The sequence below is a fragment of the Bubalus kerabau genome, chromosome 8, assembly GCF_029407905.1.
Source record: "Bubalus kerabau isolate K-KA32 ecotype Philippines breed swamp buffalo chromosome 8, PCC_UOA_SB_1v2, whole genome shotgun sequence".
NCBI lineage: Eukaryota > Metazoa > Chordata > Mammalia > Artiodactyla > Bovidae > Bubalus > Bubalus kerabau.
The window spans coordinates 59,594,043-59,611,645 of record NC_073631.1 but is presented as its reverse complement, the minus strand read 5'-3'; the positions used below and the strand labels follow the sequence as shown (position 1 = coordinate 59,611,645).

Here is a 17,603-nt window from a genome sequence, read left to right as displayed (position 1 = left end):
GAAATTAGAATTTGAGTAGACAAATACCAAGTGTATGAATCCAATATTTTTAGAAAGTCCAATAAAACAAAATGAAATGCAGCAAACTAACTAATGACTTATATGGAGAGAGAACAAACTCTATTTATGGCGGTGTGAGAGTCTGGGGAGACCAGAATCCCAAATTCTGCGAATATGGGATTCAGATCTTGCTTGGACTTCTTTTTGATCCAGACAGCACATAAATCACAAGTACACAGAAACCTCTCGGCAATTCTCCCCGTCATGCTCCTATCACACCACGTGTCACACCTACCGATTCGGATGATGTGCACAGTGATATAGATGTCCTTTCTGAGCTCGCTGCTACCCAAATCCTACCAAAAAACAAAGTCTGGTCATTGTAGAACTCATCCTTTAGGCAGAAACACTTGAAGGGATAGCACATTGTTTTAACAAATAACAGAAGAAAGACAAATATGAGCATTCTTGGATTTTTTGGAGCAGAAGCACATAATTCAAATCCTGTTCTAAAAATACCACTGTGATCAACTTTACTGTAAGCCTACAGATGTCAAATAAGACTTAAAAAAGAAAACCCATCCTTTTTTCAGTCTTCAGCTCACTCATTCTTTAAATATTTCTTAAATACATACTAAATACCACGTGCCACTCTGAGCCCTGTCACACTGGGCTTCAGCCATAAAGAACAGGCTCTCATACACACTGAAGGGACAAAGGTGTGACTGTGAAAGCTGGCATTCAGATTTCAGGGCATTATTGTAATTTACACTCTTCCCTGGTGGCTCAGACAGCAAACAATCTCCCGCAATGCAGGAGATCCGGGTTTGATCCTTGTGTCTGGAGGATCCCCTGGAGGAGCAAATGGCAACCTACTCCAGTATTCTTGCCTAGGAAATCCCATGGACAGTGGAGCCTGACAGGCAAAGAGTCAGACACCACTGAGCAACTAACACTTTCATACCACTTTCACTGTAATTTGTGTGTTATTTACAAAGTTTCAGCAAATCTACTATGTTCTCTCATAATAACTTACGTCTCTTAAATAAGATAAAGTACTTAAGAAAGAATCTGCCTCCTTGATAAAACAAGATCCACTTACCACGAAGAGAGAGCAGTGTCGTTCTGGTTTATCTGGGGCTTTGGGAAGCCCGTTTCTATTTAGCCTCAAGAAAAATCTCTCGCTACAAGAGAAAAGAAGTTGAATATTTTTAGAATTAATTAATATTTAAGGACTCATCACCTTTCTAGCTGCTCTTTGTCCTAAAGGTTAAACTCAAAATTTTTTAGGCTTTTCACTGATATCAAAACTGTGTATACAAATTAGAAGAGTACCCAAGACAGTAAACATTTGCTTCACTTCTGACAAAGCTGGCAAAGCAGAATGTGCAAAAGCAGAAAACATACATATGCAAACAAACAAAAAAATTAACTTTTATAAAGTTTCCATATCCATGAAATCATCACTATTACTTTAAAAAGTAGGAACAAGGACACTAAAAGGAAAAAATCTGACTTAACATGTTCTGTGTATTTGTACCTAAGATTATTTTTCATGCTTTGCATCACAGTATTTACTTCACATCATACATGAACATTATTCCGAGTGCTAACAATCCATTAGAAGGCTTAGTATTTTATGCTCTTATAAACCTAATCCAAAACACAAAAAGAGAGACCAGGTAGTGAAACCTGAATATTCTTTGGTCCACAAAGGAATAGAAGACCTCACAATGCCTGCAGAACTTGCAATTCAAATTGCAGCAACACCTGGATTTAAATACAAATAATGCTGCTGATCAGCCACTAATTCAAGTCATTTCAAGGTAATGTGTTACAATATTTATATTAAAAAATAAAATAAAATAAGTATCACCTCTGCCCCCACATTAGTGTATCAGCTACCACAAGCTTCTGAATTTTAATATCCTGGTGCCCAGTATAGAATCAAATGGCTGGCTGCCTCAGGCAGAGAACACACAGCTAAAATCTCCAAAATGTGAAATTAGCAAATGGCTAGCCTTGGTCAGTAGCTTCCTTCAGTCTAGGGGTCAAGCAGAGAAAGGGAGAGTAAGGCATTAGGAAGGCTCAGACCCTTCCAAGTCTCCATGCATATTCATCACTTGGTTCTTGCCATAAATAATGGCGCTGTCTTCCAAACTCTCCCTTCTCCCCATAGGGGGAGAAATGAGAACCATAATCAGATCTCTAAGGAAGCATATGGTTTTAAATTTATGGCTGTTTTGGAACATTTTTATTCTTTTGCCATCTAAATCAAGGCAGATATATTTAACAGATTCAACTACCTGGCTCACCCTGCCCTTTTTTAATGCCTATCCCTGATCTTCCACACAACAAAGGGCAAGCAATACACATGTCTATGGGGTCACTTCCTGCACCTATTACCTATCTGTTATTCCACAGAGCAGTGGCTGATGAGATCTGATGAGGAAAATATAACTTGCTGCAAGGATTCTCAAATGAAGCATACAAAGTTCCCATATAATTCTGAGGCAGAGGCTGGAAATGACAGATTCTACCAAGACTGCAGAGTTAAATTAATCTTATTCAATTGTCATTTACTATAATTCATAGCAAAGGACTGCAAGCTCACCTCAGAGTGGAAGAATATTCACTATTATTTCAAATTTAAGATGTACTAAAAGGAAATGTACAAAAATTCATCTTGGGGAAACATGAATTACACTTTAAAATAATCATACACTAGGTAATACTATTTCTTTAAGAAAATACTATTGTCTATTTGAGAATGGGCACTCTGCTAAGGACTTTACATGGATTAACCCCTTTTATCCTCGCAATGCCCTTGGGAAGTTGGTACTCTTATTATGTCATTTTATAGTTGGGAAAACTAAGAAATAGTAAATAGTTTTGTCCAAGATCACAGAGCTGATGTGTGACTGAGTAGGAATTCTATGCCACATAATACCTACCTTCATTTGAATGCTATAAAATAAATTCTTTCTCTGCTTCATAGAATAACTGAGCATATTTACAGAACATTGAGATACAGAAGAAGTCATTTATCTGTAAGGGACACCCACTGACTCAGTGAAGCCTGGTCCTAACTCTCTCCATACTCTTTCTGGGCTAAACTTGATTTAGTAGGTTTCAAAGCCATCCCTGGTTTAAAGTGTTCTTTCGTAATTTTTTTAATGAAGTATTCTTAGAAAAGTGATTTTGGAAATACATTTTACTAAACAAATGTGAAGCTTCAGAAAGATTTAAGTATTTGGTTTTAGTTGGTCAAAACTCTTGAAGTTTAAGACCAATATTTGGTTTTGCTTCTTGGTCAGCATCTACTGACGTATTTATTGATTATAATTTAGCCCAAAATGAAAGCAGTGTGATCATTTTCCCCTCTTCTGATTATAGGCAGCATGCTCTATTCTATATTTTTGAGGTGCATTTATGTTTGAGACTCCTCTTTATCCAGACGAAAACATTTGAAACAAATGTCACTTTATCTTCTGAAGGATCAGTCAAAATGATAAATAACAATAATATTAATTACAAAAGTCAATACAGCATTCCAGATATTGAGACCTTAACTTTAATGTTGATATAAAATACTATTTTATATCCACAAATTTTATCAATATTTTGGTGAAATGTTTTCTAAAGCATTCCATTTCAGGGATTCCTTTTGCCCTGTCACTATTTTAATTTCACTAGTCTAGACAGAATCCTGATTATGCAAGTATTATATCATATCCTGTTTCAGAAAGAATATCAATATTTACTAAGCCATATCCCTTAACTTAAGCATGCCTTCAGTCTAAAAATAGACTGAAGATGGGTAATACGGAGAAAAAAGTCATGTGCAATTTTCTTAAAACACAGACTTCTAAGAGGGGGAAAAACTCTCTTATGGTCAATTAAACAAAATCTTTTTTATTCATCTGGTGACAAGTTGTTGGTATACAAATTCAATTTCTTTCAGCTTTGGTGATAAAGCAACCACTTAATTGGCAAATGGTTTCAGAAGAAAAAAAAAGAACTATAGCAACACATTTCAGAATCTTTGAATTACAAATAAATACCTACCCACATGCTCACCAGGTGGTATTAGTGTTAAAGAACCTGTCACCCATCTGCAAGAGACGTGGGTTCAGTCTTTGGGTCCGGAATATCCCCTGGAGGAGGGCATAGTAACTCTCTCCAGTTTTCTTGCCTGGAGAATCCCATGGACACAGTTCAGTTCAGTTCAGTCACTCAGTCGTGTCCGACTCTGCGACCCCATGAATCGCAGCATGCCAGGCCTCCCTATCCATCACCAACTCCCGGAGTTCACCCAGACTCACGTCCATCGAGTCAGTGACGCCATCCAGCCATCTCATCCTCTGTCGTCCCCTTCTCCTCCTGCCCCCAATCCCTCCCAGCATCAGAGTCTTTCCCAATGAGTCAACTCTTCACATGAGGTGGCCAAAGTACTGGAGTTTCAGCTTTAGCATCATTCCTTCCAAAGAAATCCCAGGGCTCATCTCCTTCAGAATGGAACGGTTGGACCTCCTTGCAGTCCAAGGGACTCTCAAGAGTCTTCTCCAACACCACAGTTCAAAAGCATGAATTCTTTGGTGCTCAGCTTTCTTCACAGTCCAACTCTCACATCCATGCATGACCACAGGAAAAACCATAGCCTTGGCTAGATGGACCTTTGTTGGCAAAGTAATGTCTCTGTTTTTGAATATGCTATCTAGGTTGGTCATAACTTTCCTTCCAAGGAGTAAGTGTCTTTTAATTTCATGGCTGCAGTCACTATCTGCAGTGATTTTGGAGCCCAAAAAAATAAAGTCTGACACTGTTTCCACTGTTTCCCCATGGACACAGGAGGTGACAAAGAGTCAGACAGGACTGAGTGATAAACACTTTCACGCTTTCACACACTCACACACATTTGGAGAATGCCAATATGCTGCCTTTAAGGCCAGGGAAGAAACTAAATAAGTCAATGACATTCCACCATGGCACATCTTCTAAAATTCTCTCAAAAACTTTTGTGGCCACCCACAAAGATATTTTCAACTTTCAACCATTGAGTCAAAGAGTGGCAACTCTGATCAGAAAACAAAATTAGTCTTTGTCAATTTAAAAAGTGTCCTATTACCAGCCTGGAAGAGAAGGGGAGGTTGGGAGAGAATGGATACATGTATATGTATGGCTGAGTCCCTTTGCTGTCTACCTGCAACTACCACAATATTGTTAATTGGCTATACTCCAAGAAAATAAAAAGTTTAAAAACAAAGCAAAAAAAGTGTTCTATTATAAGATGTGCATACTTACTATTTCCATTCCCAGATATCAGCTAATGATTTGGTACCTTCTAGATATTTAAAGACAGAACAAATACAATCTTTTAGGAAAAAAATACGAATTATTGGGTAGCAACGTTCGCTGTCTTCCATATAACATCTTTTACACTTCATGGCAGCGAAATACATGAAATTCTCCAGGGACATATCAATCAATGGCACCTTACCATCAGATGTGAGAGTCACCTAATTAACTTCAAGACCACTCTAGATTTTAGTCCATGCCATGTAACTCTGTCCACCATGCACATTCTAGGTCTTTATTATAACAACTATATTGTAATGGAAGTATCTATGGTGACATATTTTCACATGGGAATGCCTCCTTCGTCATCATCAAACAATGAATTAGCACATAGAACACTTTCAGCAACACTGAAGAAATGGGATTTGATATTATTACCAGCAGAGAAAAATCATCATTTGACTTCCCCTTACAGTGCTGTGTGCTCCCAGAGGAAATTTCACTGCCAGAGAAATTTAGTGTCCACCTGAATTCCTTGTGTGAGTCATTATGAATCATTGTGTGATAAATCAACAAGAGTAAATTGTGTCTTTGGAAATAAAGAATGAAAAATCACAATTATTTCTTATTTATAACGTGCCTTCTTCTAAAAAGGATTTGAGAAAACCAAGATAGTGAAGTAACGGTGGGCACATTCATTCCCAGATATCCCGGGAAAAATAGTACAACTCAAAATACACCCCATCCTGGTGTACATACCCTTCCTTTACACAGATTTTTCTCTAAGTTTCACAATCACCCTATAAGGGAGGAGCCCCTCCCATCCCCATTTTACAAATGAGAAAGCTGGAGCTTGGAGATAATGGGTAAGTTGGCCAAAGTTGCACGGTCAGTCAAGGGTGGAGCCAGGAAATTAATTTCCAGGGTCTGATTCCAAAGTCTCAGGTCTTAACCACAAAGCTATCTTCAATAAGAACAGAACACCTCATAACAGACACAAAAAGAGCAAGTCTAACCATATCATGTGAACCCAGGGTTTTTATTGTGAATATGTACAATAAAATAAAAAAATAATTATTAAAAAACGCATGAAGCCAGACAAAAATAAAGCAAGCCACAAACTTATCTGTGTTTAGGGAGTTTATTTCAACAGCATAGTTGGTAGAAAAGTTCTTACCAATGATGCAAATAACGTGGGTGGCACAGTAGAGATCTGAAGACCCTAATGGCTTCTCTTCTCAGCAGGATAAGATGCTCCTATCTTCCCACTCCTCCTTCTAACACACAGAAGCAGCTGTCCTTCTAATGGCCCTACCTAGGGTCTTGGAGGCCTTCTGGACAGATGTGGGAGGGTCCTCCCAGCTTTCTGAGTCATCATATCAAGTGGCTCTCCGATACAGCATTCCTAGGACAATCATTTGATTTCATAGAGCAATGTACCCATAGTTAGGGATGACCAGCATCAAGGACATTTTTGTATTTCTCTATATGGATTTTTGTTTATAACTCTATAGGTCCCCTCTCATAAGAAGCAATGTACCTAGAGTTAGGAATGCCTAGTAGTTAAATGTTTGTGAAAGTTACACAATGTATAGCTACCTAGTGGTTTAATGTTTGTGAAAGTTACACAACATATACTTTATCCAGTAATTTATGATGATAATATATTGAGGTTGAAGTCTGATTAATCCACAAAAATTGCAAAGAATACTTTCAAAATCATTTTGGACAGTTAAAACACTGAAATAAATTGATGTTCTCCAAAAGCAACAGTAACAAAAGAGAGAAAACTTGGATGGTTGTGTTCTGGTACACAAACTGGAAAAAGAACTATCTGGTTCTGTTGTGCTTATACTTTATAGAGGGCTTCCCTGGTGACTCAGCAGTAGAGAATCCACCTGCGATGCAGGAGACACAGGTGTCATTCCTGGGTCGGGAAGAGCCCTGGAGGAGGTCACAGCAGTGCACTCCAGTATTCTTGCCTGGAGAATCCCATGGACAGAGGTGCCTGCCAGGCTACAGTCCATGGGGTTGCACAGAGTCAGATACAACTGAAGCAACTTAGCACACAGGCATGCATATTTTATAAAACAGCTGTACCAAAAAAATACCCCATGTAGCATCTTTGAAAGAACCAAGTTCCTTATCTTAAATGTAACTGTGCTGTGTGTGAGGAAAATTACTATTTATTGTACACTGAGTAGTCATGCAGGGAGATGCGCCAAGAGCCAAGGAGGAAACATTCAGAGCAAGAAGATGGAAGGAGAAGAGGAAGGGGAAAGGCTCTGCTGAGTTGACTCTAGGGCCTCTCCCCAAAAGGCCATGGTATACGATAGATGTTGATCTCCGTGCTTCTATTTCACTGTTTATCCGGCATTTTCTCAAATGCTTTCTGATTGACTAATATTGTAAGCTGCTTCCAATAACCTGCACAGGAAACTGTTACTATGTTCTTTCCTAGGACAATGGCAAAGGACAACCCAAGGAGCATTCTAAATAGTCACAGTACCAGAAGCTGGTACTGTCACTGACCAGGCAAGATACTCTAGCAAAGTGAGGGGAAAGTGCGCTAGCTGCCCTGGGGTGGCCACTGGACCAAAAGTTTCAGTGTTCACCATGGCACAGAAGAAGGGACTCTCGTCCAGGCCATCTGGTAACATGGGTGTGCACAACATTCCCCTGGGGAGCTGTAGAAAGCCCAGGTCCCAGCCTAGGGATCCTGACTTACTGTACTATGGATGTAAAAGCTCCTTGAATGTTTAAAAGCACAGTCACAGTTAACGGCCACAGTTTTGACCCAAATGCTTAAGCCCTAATGAGTCAGAATTGCTGACTGTCCTTTATGACCATCACATACACCAGGAAACAGGCAACACATGCCTGATATGTTCAGGTCAATGACTTCTCCCCTTTCATCTCCCAACATATGACGGATGCAAACAAAGTGTTTCCTTGTCAATAAATAAAACCTCAAGCAAGTCTTCCTAGAAAAAGCTATTAATATGCTTTCTAATTTTAAAAGTAAAGCAACACATGGGTCAGAGCTCTTCTGACTAAAGGGAAATGAAACAAGAAGCATCACTGATACCAGGATTTCCACAGTAGTTTACGTAAAGAGCAGACAGATTCTGAGTTTTCTTTTTTAATATTACTGTTCAAACCCAGATTCACTTGACAAATATTTGAAGTTGAAGGACTAAGCAATTAACTAAAAGGATGCTTTGTAAGGACAATAAAGGATTTTGCTTTAGTTAAACAATGAAAGGGAAGATAATTTTTTAAACTACAGCCAATGCTGAACATCAAGCTGATTCTTTCTTACTACTTAGAATGACTTAAAACCATTTCATGTTTTTGTTTTTGTTTTTGTTTTTCCAGAGTATAAAGCTAGTTGAATCAGAACTCTTTTTAGGAAGGTAAAACTCAAAAAAGGAGTGCAGTTTAAAGTTACAAATAAGTGATGTACAGACCAGCTGCAGACCAGTATACAGACCAATGAATGAAAGAAAAGATTTGGATCAACTGTTGATTGGACAAAACCCATAATGGCAATAAGTTCTAAAAAGTTGATGTTCTAAAAATCCCATTGTTGAATTCAAGTAAAATCCTTAGAAACAGTTTAACTGTGCAACTGAGCAACTCAGGAAAATACTTGCTTGTGTCTATCTCTAGAGAACTCATTAAGAATTTCACTAGAAAAAAGTTCCTCAGAGAGGTAACTAAAAGTAGGTGATGAGGCGATCTGGTCAACAGAACCAGGGACTGTGAAATAAGAAAGCCTGTTTATAGGCAGAATGTCTTATGCTTATTCCTGGAATTTTCATTAATTTGATTATGGTAAACACTGTATCTGTGACATTTCGTGAGGGAGGAATTGCTCTGATTTATATACAGTAATTATTTTGACCTTTCTAACAATGGTTCTTTGTTAGGCAAAGTATCTATAATAAGGAATCTTGAAAGTAAAGCAAACCTGAGCTCTTTATAACTACTCTGGGTTGAAGCATGCAGTTCTTTGCAAAGGTAAAGGAAACCTTTATGAAAACAGAATAAATAATGAAAATCCAAGTAATTCAAGCCCTGCAAAATCAGTAAGTAAAATGTCTTTCATACATCTATCATCTCAAAAATATGTCCTAAGTTTTAAAATGAAATAAGCCAAAATCAAATGTCCCTTTCAACAGCTCACTGATACTGACAGATTCTTTATATTCATTACAACTTTAAAAAATGAAAATGTATGGTGGTCACCAAAGGAGAAAGGAATAGGGGAGGGGGGGATAAATTAGGAGTATAGGATTAACAGATGTATACCACTATATATAAAAATAGATAAATAATAAAGATTTGCTACAAAGCACAGGGAACTATAATAATCTATAATGGAAAAGAATCTGAGAAAAATATATGTATGTCTATAACGGAATAAATTTGCTGTACATCTGAAACTAATACAATGTTGTAAATCAACTACAATCAAAAAATTATCAACTATACTTCATCATTAAATACTATTTATTAACTAGATGATGCATGCAATAGGACTTTCTAAAGGTCAAACGCTTTTTCTTTTTAACCAGGGAGCTACAAGGCCTCTACATTGATATGCAAATATTCATGTGTATGAGAATAAGTACATTATTTTCTGAAGAGCTCTTCAGTGTTCATAAGTTGGAAAATGCATTGAGAAGTTTAGGAAGCACTGCTCTAGACACCACAAGTATTTTTTGTAAAATGAAAACAGCATATTGATTACCATGGACAGAGAAACTCTAGCGTTTAAAAATAATTCTTGACTTCAAGCTTAATAGTCTTTCGAAGAACAACAGAATGTAAGTTTTGGGAGGGCAAGAATTTTTAAATTTTTTATTCATTGATGTGTCCCCAGTGTCCAGATCAGTGCCTGGCTCTGAGAAGGAGACCAGTAGTTGTTTGCTGAATGAATGAAGATCAGTGATTCAACAACAATAGCAGGTAATCTCTGATGCTCAACAGAAATAAAAAGATGCAGTCTCTGTTTAGCTTTTTTGTCAACGATCTCCAAATGGAAGTACTTAGGAGAAGATAATACACAGATTTTCCTCAGTTTATAGGGTTATGTCCTGATAAACCCACTCAGCTTCAACAGAGTACTATAGCTCACATGGCTAGCTCAGGGAAAGATCAAAATCCCAAGTACAGTTTCCAGTGAATGTTCATTGCTTTAACGTTCATCACTGTAAAGTCAAAAAAACCCTATTGAAACACTGTAAGTCGAGGACAGTCTATAAACTTATCTGCCAGCTTTTATTTACTTTTTTTTTTTAGAACAGATTTTGCAAATGCTCCCATAGAGACATATCTAAGAGCAAAGCTCTGATTCACACAAGCGCGCATGAAAGAAAACGATCGACTTTTCTGATGCACTCAACCTTGAGTTCTCTCTCTTATCAAGAAGCACATCCTCACTGCAATGGAAGGAAAACAGCAAAAATTAAGACAATAACGACATGATCTTTTCATACTTTGCCTCAACAATAGTGAGAGATTTGTAAATTACTTTCAATGGCAACCCACTCCAGTATCCTTCCCTGGAAAATCTCATGGACTGAGGATGGAGGAGCCTGGTGGGCTGCAGTCCATTAGGTTACAGAGTCGGGCACGACTGAGTGTCTAACACATTAACTGCATTAAGGCCCAGCCTGTGTAGGGCATTCTGCAAGGTTCTGGGAACAGAAAGATAACAAGAGGGTATCCTTACCTTCAAAAAAGGAACTAACTAGGGCCATATCATGAACAATTCTATTGTTGGTGTTGAATCACTTACAAAACAAATGTCAGTGAAGAGCAAAGAAGTCCTGGCAAGGTGGGTTGCTCTGTGTAAGCATGATTTAGTTGGTAGCGAATTTAGGGAAACTAAATTAATCTGAATTCCCTCTAGGCAGCAGACACAGGGCAGAGGAGGAAAGACACAGCTGATCAGAATCCTGGTGAAAAGAATACCAATCTGGTCATCCTTTAAAACACAGGAATGTGGGTTAAATCTGATCAATTTCTAAAACATTGCACAAAGTACCATGAGTCAAATAGGCTGCACAGTGTCTGGAGCTAAAGGGAATGAGAAAGTCAGTCTAAACCCACTTAGTCTATGAGTTTTCAGTTTTCTACCCCTTAAAATTCCAGTCACTTTTTCTTATAATAACATAATAATTTACAATTTCAGAAATAACTGGAATTGTGTGGCTCTTAAAATGCTACAGAGAAAAACAGTGGATCACTTGTTCTTGCAGCATGAACATAGTTATTTGTTTCTTTTAATTTACATCCTCCTCCTGGCTCATTTCTGAAAATCTCTCCTATTAACATCATTATACCTCTAAAGCAATACTTTTTTGTATGCAACATAATGTAACCAAAGAATCTGATTAACTTCGAAGTGACAACAATCTCAATTTTTGTGCACCTGCTGGAAGAATCAAATGATGGAAAAGATGTGGGAGAGTGGAAAGCACTCATGCCTTTAAACAGGAGGCCCGAGGGAAGGTCACTGTGGGGTCAGTGATGTACAGACACCCACAGAGAAATCTGTGCCAGCTCGTCTAGACACAGCAGGAAGCATGCTGGGCCGTATGGAATGGTTGATGTTGCCACAATCCAAAGAGGACCTCTGAACGCCTTCTTCTATTTCTGTTCTCAGTCATGCTCCCTGCATGCATGGCCAGTCAGAAAATTTCCCCTCCATTACTGCTTTACTTTGGAGAGGTTACAATTTCCAGTTAATTTTATAACACAAAACTATAAAAAGAGATCTACACCAACCCTCCTTCTACATTCCAAACAACAAATGCTCCTAATTTATGTAAAAACATAGATGCTGAATTTGTGTGATCACACTATAGTAAGTTGTAAATGAGGTATGAAATGAGAAATTCTAGCACAGTGCTCGAAGAATTAAAAAATCACATGTGCTCTCTTAACTGTGTTATGTACTATAATATAGACACAAAAACATTAGCATTTTTTCTAAGAGTGGACTAAATAACTATTCTCTCCAACAGCTGTAAGGCCTTGAAAAAATTTTCCAGTACATAAGTCTTTTCAAAAGAAGCCTGAGTTCTTTAATTTTCTCTCAAAAATGAAAGACTTTTAGATCATGTCAGCCTCTGAAGAGACCAACTGGAAGTTATGGTTGTAATTTCTTTAATTCTCTCCTCATTATGCTAGATTCCCATTCTCAGTTTTATCCAAATGTGATGTGTCAGGCTCCAGCTCTACCACCTGATAGCTCTTTCCTGAGCACACCTGGCAAAAAGTAGCTAACTCGGGAGCCAGGAGTCACCACCAATTTCAGACATCTCTCTTGCAGGGGCCTTCCTGAACTCGGCAAGTATTCATCAGTAACTCACTTCCTATCACATTTTTGCTCAAAGGCCACTGACCTTGTTTGTGCAATTCACTTTCAGCCCTGAACTCCCTTTCCTTCTCTTTTCTGCTCTCCAACAGCAGCTCATTTTGTTCCTCCACTTTTCTTATAAAAGGTCAAGGCCACAGACCCATGCCCTCTTTTCCATTTCAACATCTGAAACCCATTTCACTGCCCTCCCTTCCTCCCACATTAGTAGAAGCAGCAACCTTCCTCTTTCTCAAAATAAATTTCTTCACGTGTGTCCTGCATCCCTTCTGCCATCTGCTCCAGAAGTCACCAGTGAGTCTCCAGCAGCGTCTCATGCTACTGGCATCCCACTGCTACTTCTATGACTGTAAGACAAGTGAATGAATGAACAAGGACGTGGCGAGAGGTAACATGCTATTCACGTACCTGTAGAAAGTCCTCACCTTTGGGAGGACAAACCTCTATTATTATTATTTTTAAAATTTATTTTATTGAAATACAATTGATTTATGATGTGTTAATTTCTGCTGTATAAGCAAAGTGCTAGGTTATCCATATATATATGTATATATATACATACATTCTTTTTCATATTCTTTTCCACTATGCTTTATCACAGTATACTGAATTTAGTTCCCTGTGCTATACAGGAGGACCTTGTTGTTTTGGACAAACCTCTATTAATTCAGAGTTTCTGGGAACCTGGTCCTTATATAGACATAGGATTTTGCTTAAGCACATAAGGTATTTCCTCTCACAGAACATTCATCTTCTAAAAGTCGCCTATTTTCTTGTATATATGAGTCAGACTTTACACTTTAAAGACAATATTACTATAATATATTTGTTACTATAATACTGAATGTCCTAGACCTTCAGAAAACATTCCTGTTAAGTTCTGCCAAATACAATATCAAAAATATTATTGTCAGTTCATAGGAACCCAGGAATATTATTCCAAGCAGAATGGAATCCAAGCCATGTATGGGGTTAACGGCTAGATCAGATTAATACATCTATCATCTTTCAAAGAAACTGAAAAAAAGGACTGCCTTCAATGCTTTACTGTTTGTATGCATAAAAAATTGATAATTTTAAGGAGGTAATTCATTGATCAAACACACTATATGCTAAAAGGTAAACCAAGCACCCACAGATCTTATATCATAGGAAATTTACACCATTCAATTCTGCCACACTGCTCCACCTATTTCTCTTTGTTCCTTCTTTCTTTACTCTCCTTCTTTCTCCCTTTCTTCCTTCTCCCTTTTTTCTTTCTTTTTTTTCTGTTGTTAAAGTATTTAAAAAAAAAAATCATATCCCTGGATGCCATTCCACATGTTTACTAGTCTCTCTAAATCTTACGCAACTATAATAACATACACCTTAAAAATTAATAATAATTCCTTAAAATATATGACTTCTTTAAGAATTCAAGACCAAATACCACATATCATTTCTGGTTATGTTAAAGTGCATTTCCTAGCTTTTTGTTTTGTTTTACATCATCATCATCATAGCTTATAATTACTGACCAATGACCCAGTATCAAGCATTAGTCTAAGAAAAGTATATGCATTAACTCATGTAATCCTAAAACAATTCCATGAGATAAGTACTATTCTTATCCTCACTAGCAGACAAATAACAGCCATAAGAGACATGAACTCATTCGCTGAGGCTGATGGAGCTACTGAATGACAGTGGTGGGTCCTCTGACTATAGAGTCTGACCGTTTATGTACTACAGAACGGTACCTATAAGACATGATATACATCTTGAGTATGGAGAGTATTTCAGATATATTTCATGATCCAGAATTGGGTCATGTAAAAAAAAAAAATCTGCGAGCTACGACATGGAAGCAACCTAGATGTTCATCAACAGATGAGTGGATAAAGAAGTTATGGTGTGTGTGTGTGTGTGTGTGTGTGTGTGTGTGTGTATAATGGAATATTACTCAGCCATAAAACGGAAAGCATTTGAGTCAATTCTAGTGAGGTGGATGAAACTAGGGCCTATTAAGCAGAATGAAATTAGAAAGAGAAAAAGAAATATCATACATTAACACACACATATATATATCAGAGAAGGCAATGGCAGCCCACTCTAGTACTCTTGCCTGGAAAACCCCATGGACAGAGGAGCCTGGTAGGCTGTAGTCCATAGGGTCGCTAAGAGTAGGACATGACTGAGGGACTTCACTTTCACTTTTCACTTTCATGCACTGGAGAAGAAAATGGCAACCTACTCCAGTATTCTTGCCTGGAGAATCCCAGGGACAGGGGAGCCTGGTCGGCTGCCGTTTATGGGGTCGCACAGAGTTGGACACGACTGAAGCAACATAGCAGCAGCAGCAGCAACACATATATATGGAATCTAGAAAGATGGTACTGATGAACCTATTTGCAGGGCAGCAATGCAGACGCAGACATAGAGAAGACTTGTGGACATAGCTGGGGAAGGAGAGGGTTGGGACAAATTGAGAGAGTAGCATGGAAACATATACATTTAACAGATAGCAAGTGGGGAATTTGCTGTATGACTCAGGGATCTCAAACCAGTGCTCTGTGTCAAACTAGAGGGGTGGGGTGGGAGGTAGGAGGGAGGCTCAAGAGGATGGGGACATATCTACCTCTAGGCTGTTGATGTACGGCAGAAAACAACACCATAGTGTAAAGCAATTATCCTCCAATTAAAAATAAAAGAAATCTGTGCCTCACCAATAATATTCACCACTTTTTCTTAAATGACAGACTTGAGTACACCAAAAAAGAAGTTAGTTTTAGGCAATATAAAATTCATACAAAAATGAAGCATTTAATGAAAATGGAGAGGTTAACTGTGTGATGGTAGAAAAAAACATAAAACTTCAGTCAAGTAAGTGAGTAAGGCACCAGCGAGAAAGTCAACTTTATTTGAACTTAATTACTATGAAAAGACTTTTTGTATTTAATCACCAGGATAAGGCTTTTTTAGAAGCACTACTCTGCTGCTATTTTCTCAAATAAAAGCCCACGCCAGCAGTTTGCACAGACAAGCAGAACTATAATAAGCTGAGAACCCATTGGCGGCACTTAGTAGTAGGAATGTTAGTTGCTCAGTTGTGCCCAACTCTCTGCAATCCCATGGAGAGGAGCCTGCGAGGCTCCTCTCCATGGGATTCTGCAGACAAGATTAGTAGAGTGGGTTGCCCTTCTCTAGGGGATCTTCCCAACCCAGGGATCAAACCTAGGTCTCCTACATTGAGGACGGATTCTTCACCACCTGAGCCACGAGGGAAGCCCTGGTGGCACTTAGGTCATATTAAATATATTCTCTGATAAGAATGAAATACAGTAACTGATGAGCCCTAAAACTTAGAATACAGCAGTAACCAAAGTAGCAAAACTTATATGGGAAATAGTCAACAAAAGGACTATATCATTTTCACTGGCCCATGTAACTTACACTCTGTTGTAGATTAACTGACATATTAATGTGTAAATAGGGCTTCCCTGGTGGCTCAGATGGGCAAAGTCAACTGAAAGCCTTCTGAAAGGATTCATCATTCAAGAGGCCATTAAGAACACTTGTGCTTCATGGGAAGACGTCCAAATCACATTAACAGGAGCTTGGAAGAAGTTGATCCAATCCTTATGGGTGAGTTTGAGGAATTCAGAACCTCAGTGGAGACAGTAATTGTACATGTGGTAGCAATAGCAAGAGAAATGGAATTAGAAGTGGAGCCTGAAGATGTGACTAAATTGCCACAATCTCACATTTAAACCTTGAATGGATGAGAAGTTGCTTCTTAAGGATGAGCAAAAGTGGTTTCTTGAGATGAAATCCACTTCTGATGAAGATGCTGTGAAGATGGTTGAAATGATAACAAAGGATCTAGAATATGATATAAATGTAGTTGATAAGGAGGAGTTTGAAAGGGTTGACTCCCATTTTGGAAAGAAGCTCTGCTGTGGGTAAAAGGCTATAAAACAGCATTGCATGCTGTAGAGAGATCAATCATGTAAAAAAAGAGAGTCAACAAATAGAGCAAATTTCACTGCTGTCTTAGCTGAAGAAATTGCCACAGCCACCCAAGCCTTCACTAACCACCATCCAGATCAATCAGGAGCCATCAATATCAAAGCAAGATAGTTCAGTTCAGTCGGTCAGTCCTGTCCAACTCTTTTGTGACCCCATGAATCGCAGCATGCCAGGCCTCCCTGTCCATCACCAACTCCCGGAGTTCACTCAGACTCATGTCCATCGAGTCAGTGATGCCATCCAATCATCTCATCCTCTGTCGTCCCCTTCTCCTCCTGCCCCCAATCCCTCCCAGCATCAGAGTCTTTTCCAATGAGTCAATTCTTCGCATGAGGTGGCCAAAGTACTGGAGTTTCAGCTTTAGCATCATTCCTTCCAAAGAAATCCCAGGGCTGATCTCCTTCAGAATGGACTGGTTGGATCTCCTTGCAGTCCAAGGGACTCTCAAGAGTCTTCTCCAACACCACAGTTCAAAAGCATCAATTCTTCGGCGCTCAGCTTTCTTCACAGTCCAACTCTCACTTCCATACATGACCACAGGAAAAACCATAGCCTTGACTAGACGGACCTTTGTTGGCAAAGTAATGTCTTTGCTTCTTAATATGCTATCTAGGTTCATCATAACTTTCCTTCCAAGGAAAGTCTTTTAATTTCATGGCTGCAATCACCATCTGCAGTGATTTTGGAGCCCCAAAAAATAAAGTCTGACACTGTTTCCACTCTTTCCCCATCTACTTCCCATGAAGTGATGGGACCAGATGCCATGATCTTCGTTTTCTGAATGTTGAGCTTTAAGCCAACTTTTTCACTCTCCTCTTTCACTTTCAACAAGAGGCTTTTTAGTTCCTCTTCACTTTCTGCCATAAGGGTGGTGTCATCTGCATATCTGAGGTTATTGATATTTCTC

The 17,603-nt window shown here is 38.6% G+C and overlaps 1 protein-coding gene across 2 annotated transcripts in view; it reads right to left on the bottom strand.

The window, feature by feature from the left end:
* DOCK4 (dedicator of cytokinesis 4) overlaps positions 1-17,603 on the bottom strand; it is a 474,953-nt gene that overhangs the window by 226,463 nt on the left and 230,887 nt on the right. For both annotated transcript variants that reach the window (XR_008717856.1, XM_055590348.1), the window contains exons 9-10: positions 1,103-1,184; positions 296-356 (exon numbers count right to left, since the gene is read on the bottom strand). Coding sequence is in view for 1 of the 2 variants with exons in the window: in XM_055590348.1 (XP_055446323.1) it covers positions 296-356; positions 1,103-1,184 (143 nt within the window). In the remaining variant the exon portion in view is untranslated. The remainder of the gene's footprint in view (positions 1-295; positions 357-1,102; positions 1,185-17,603) is intronic.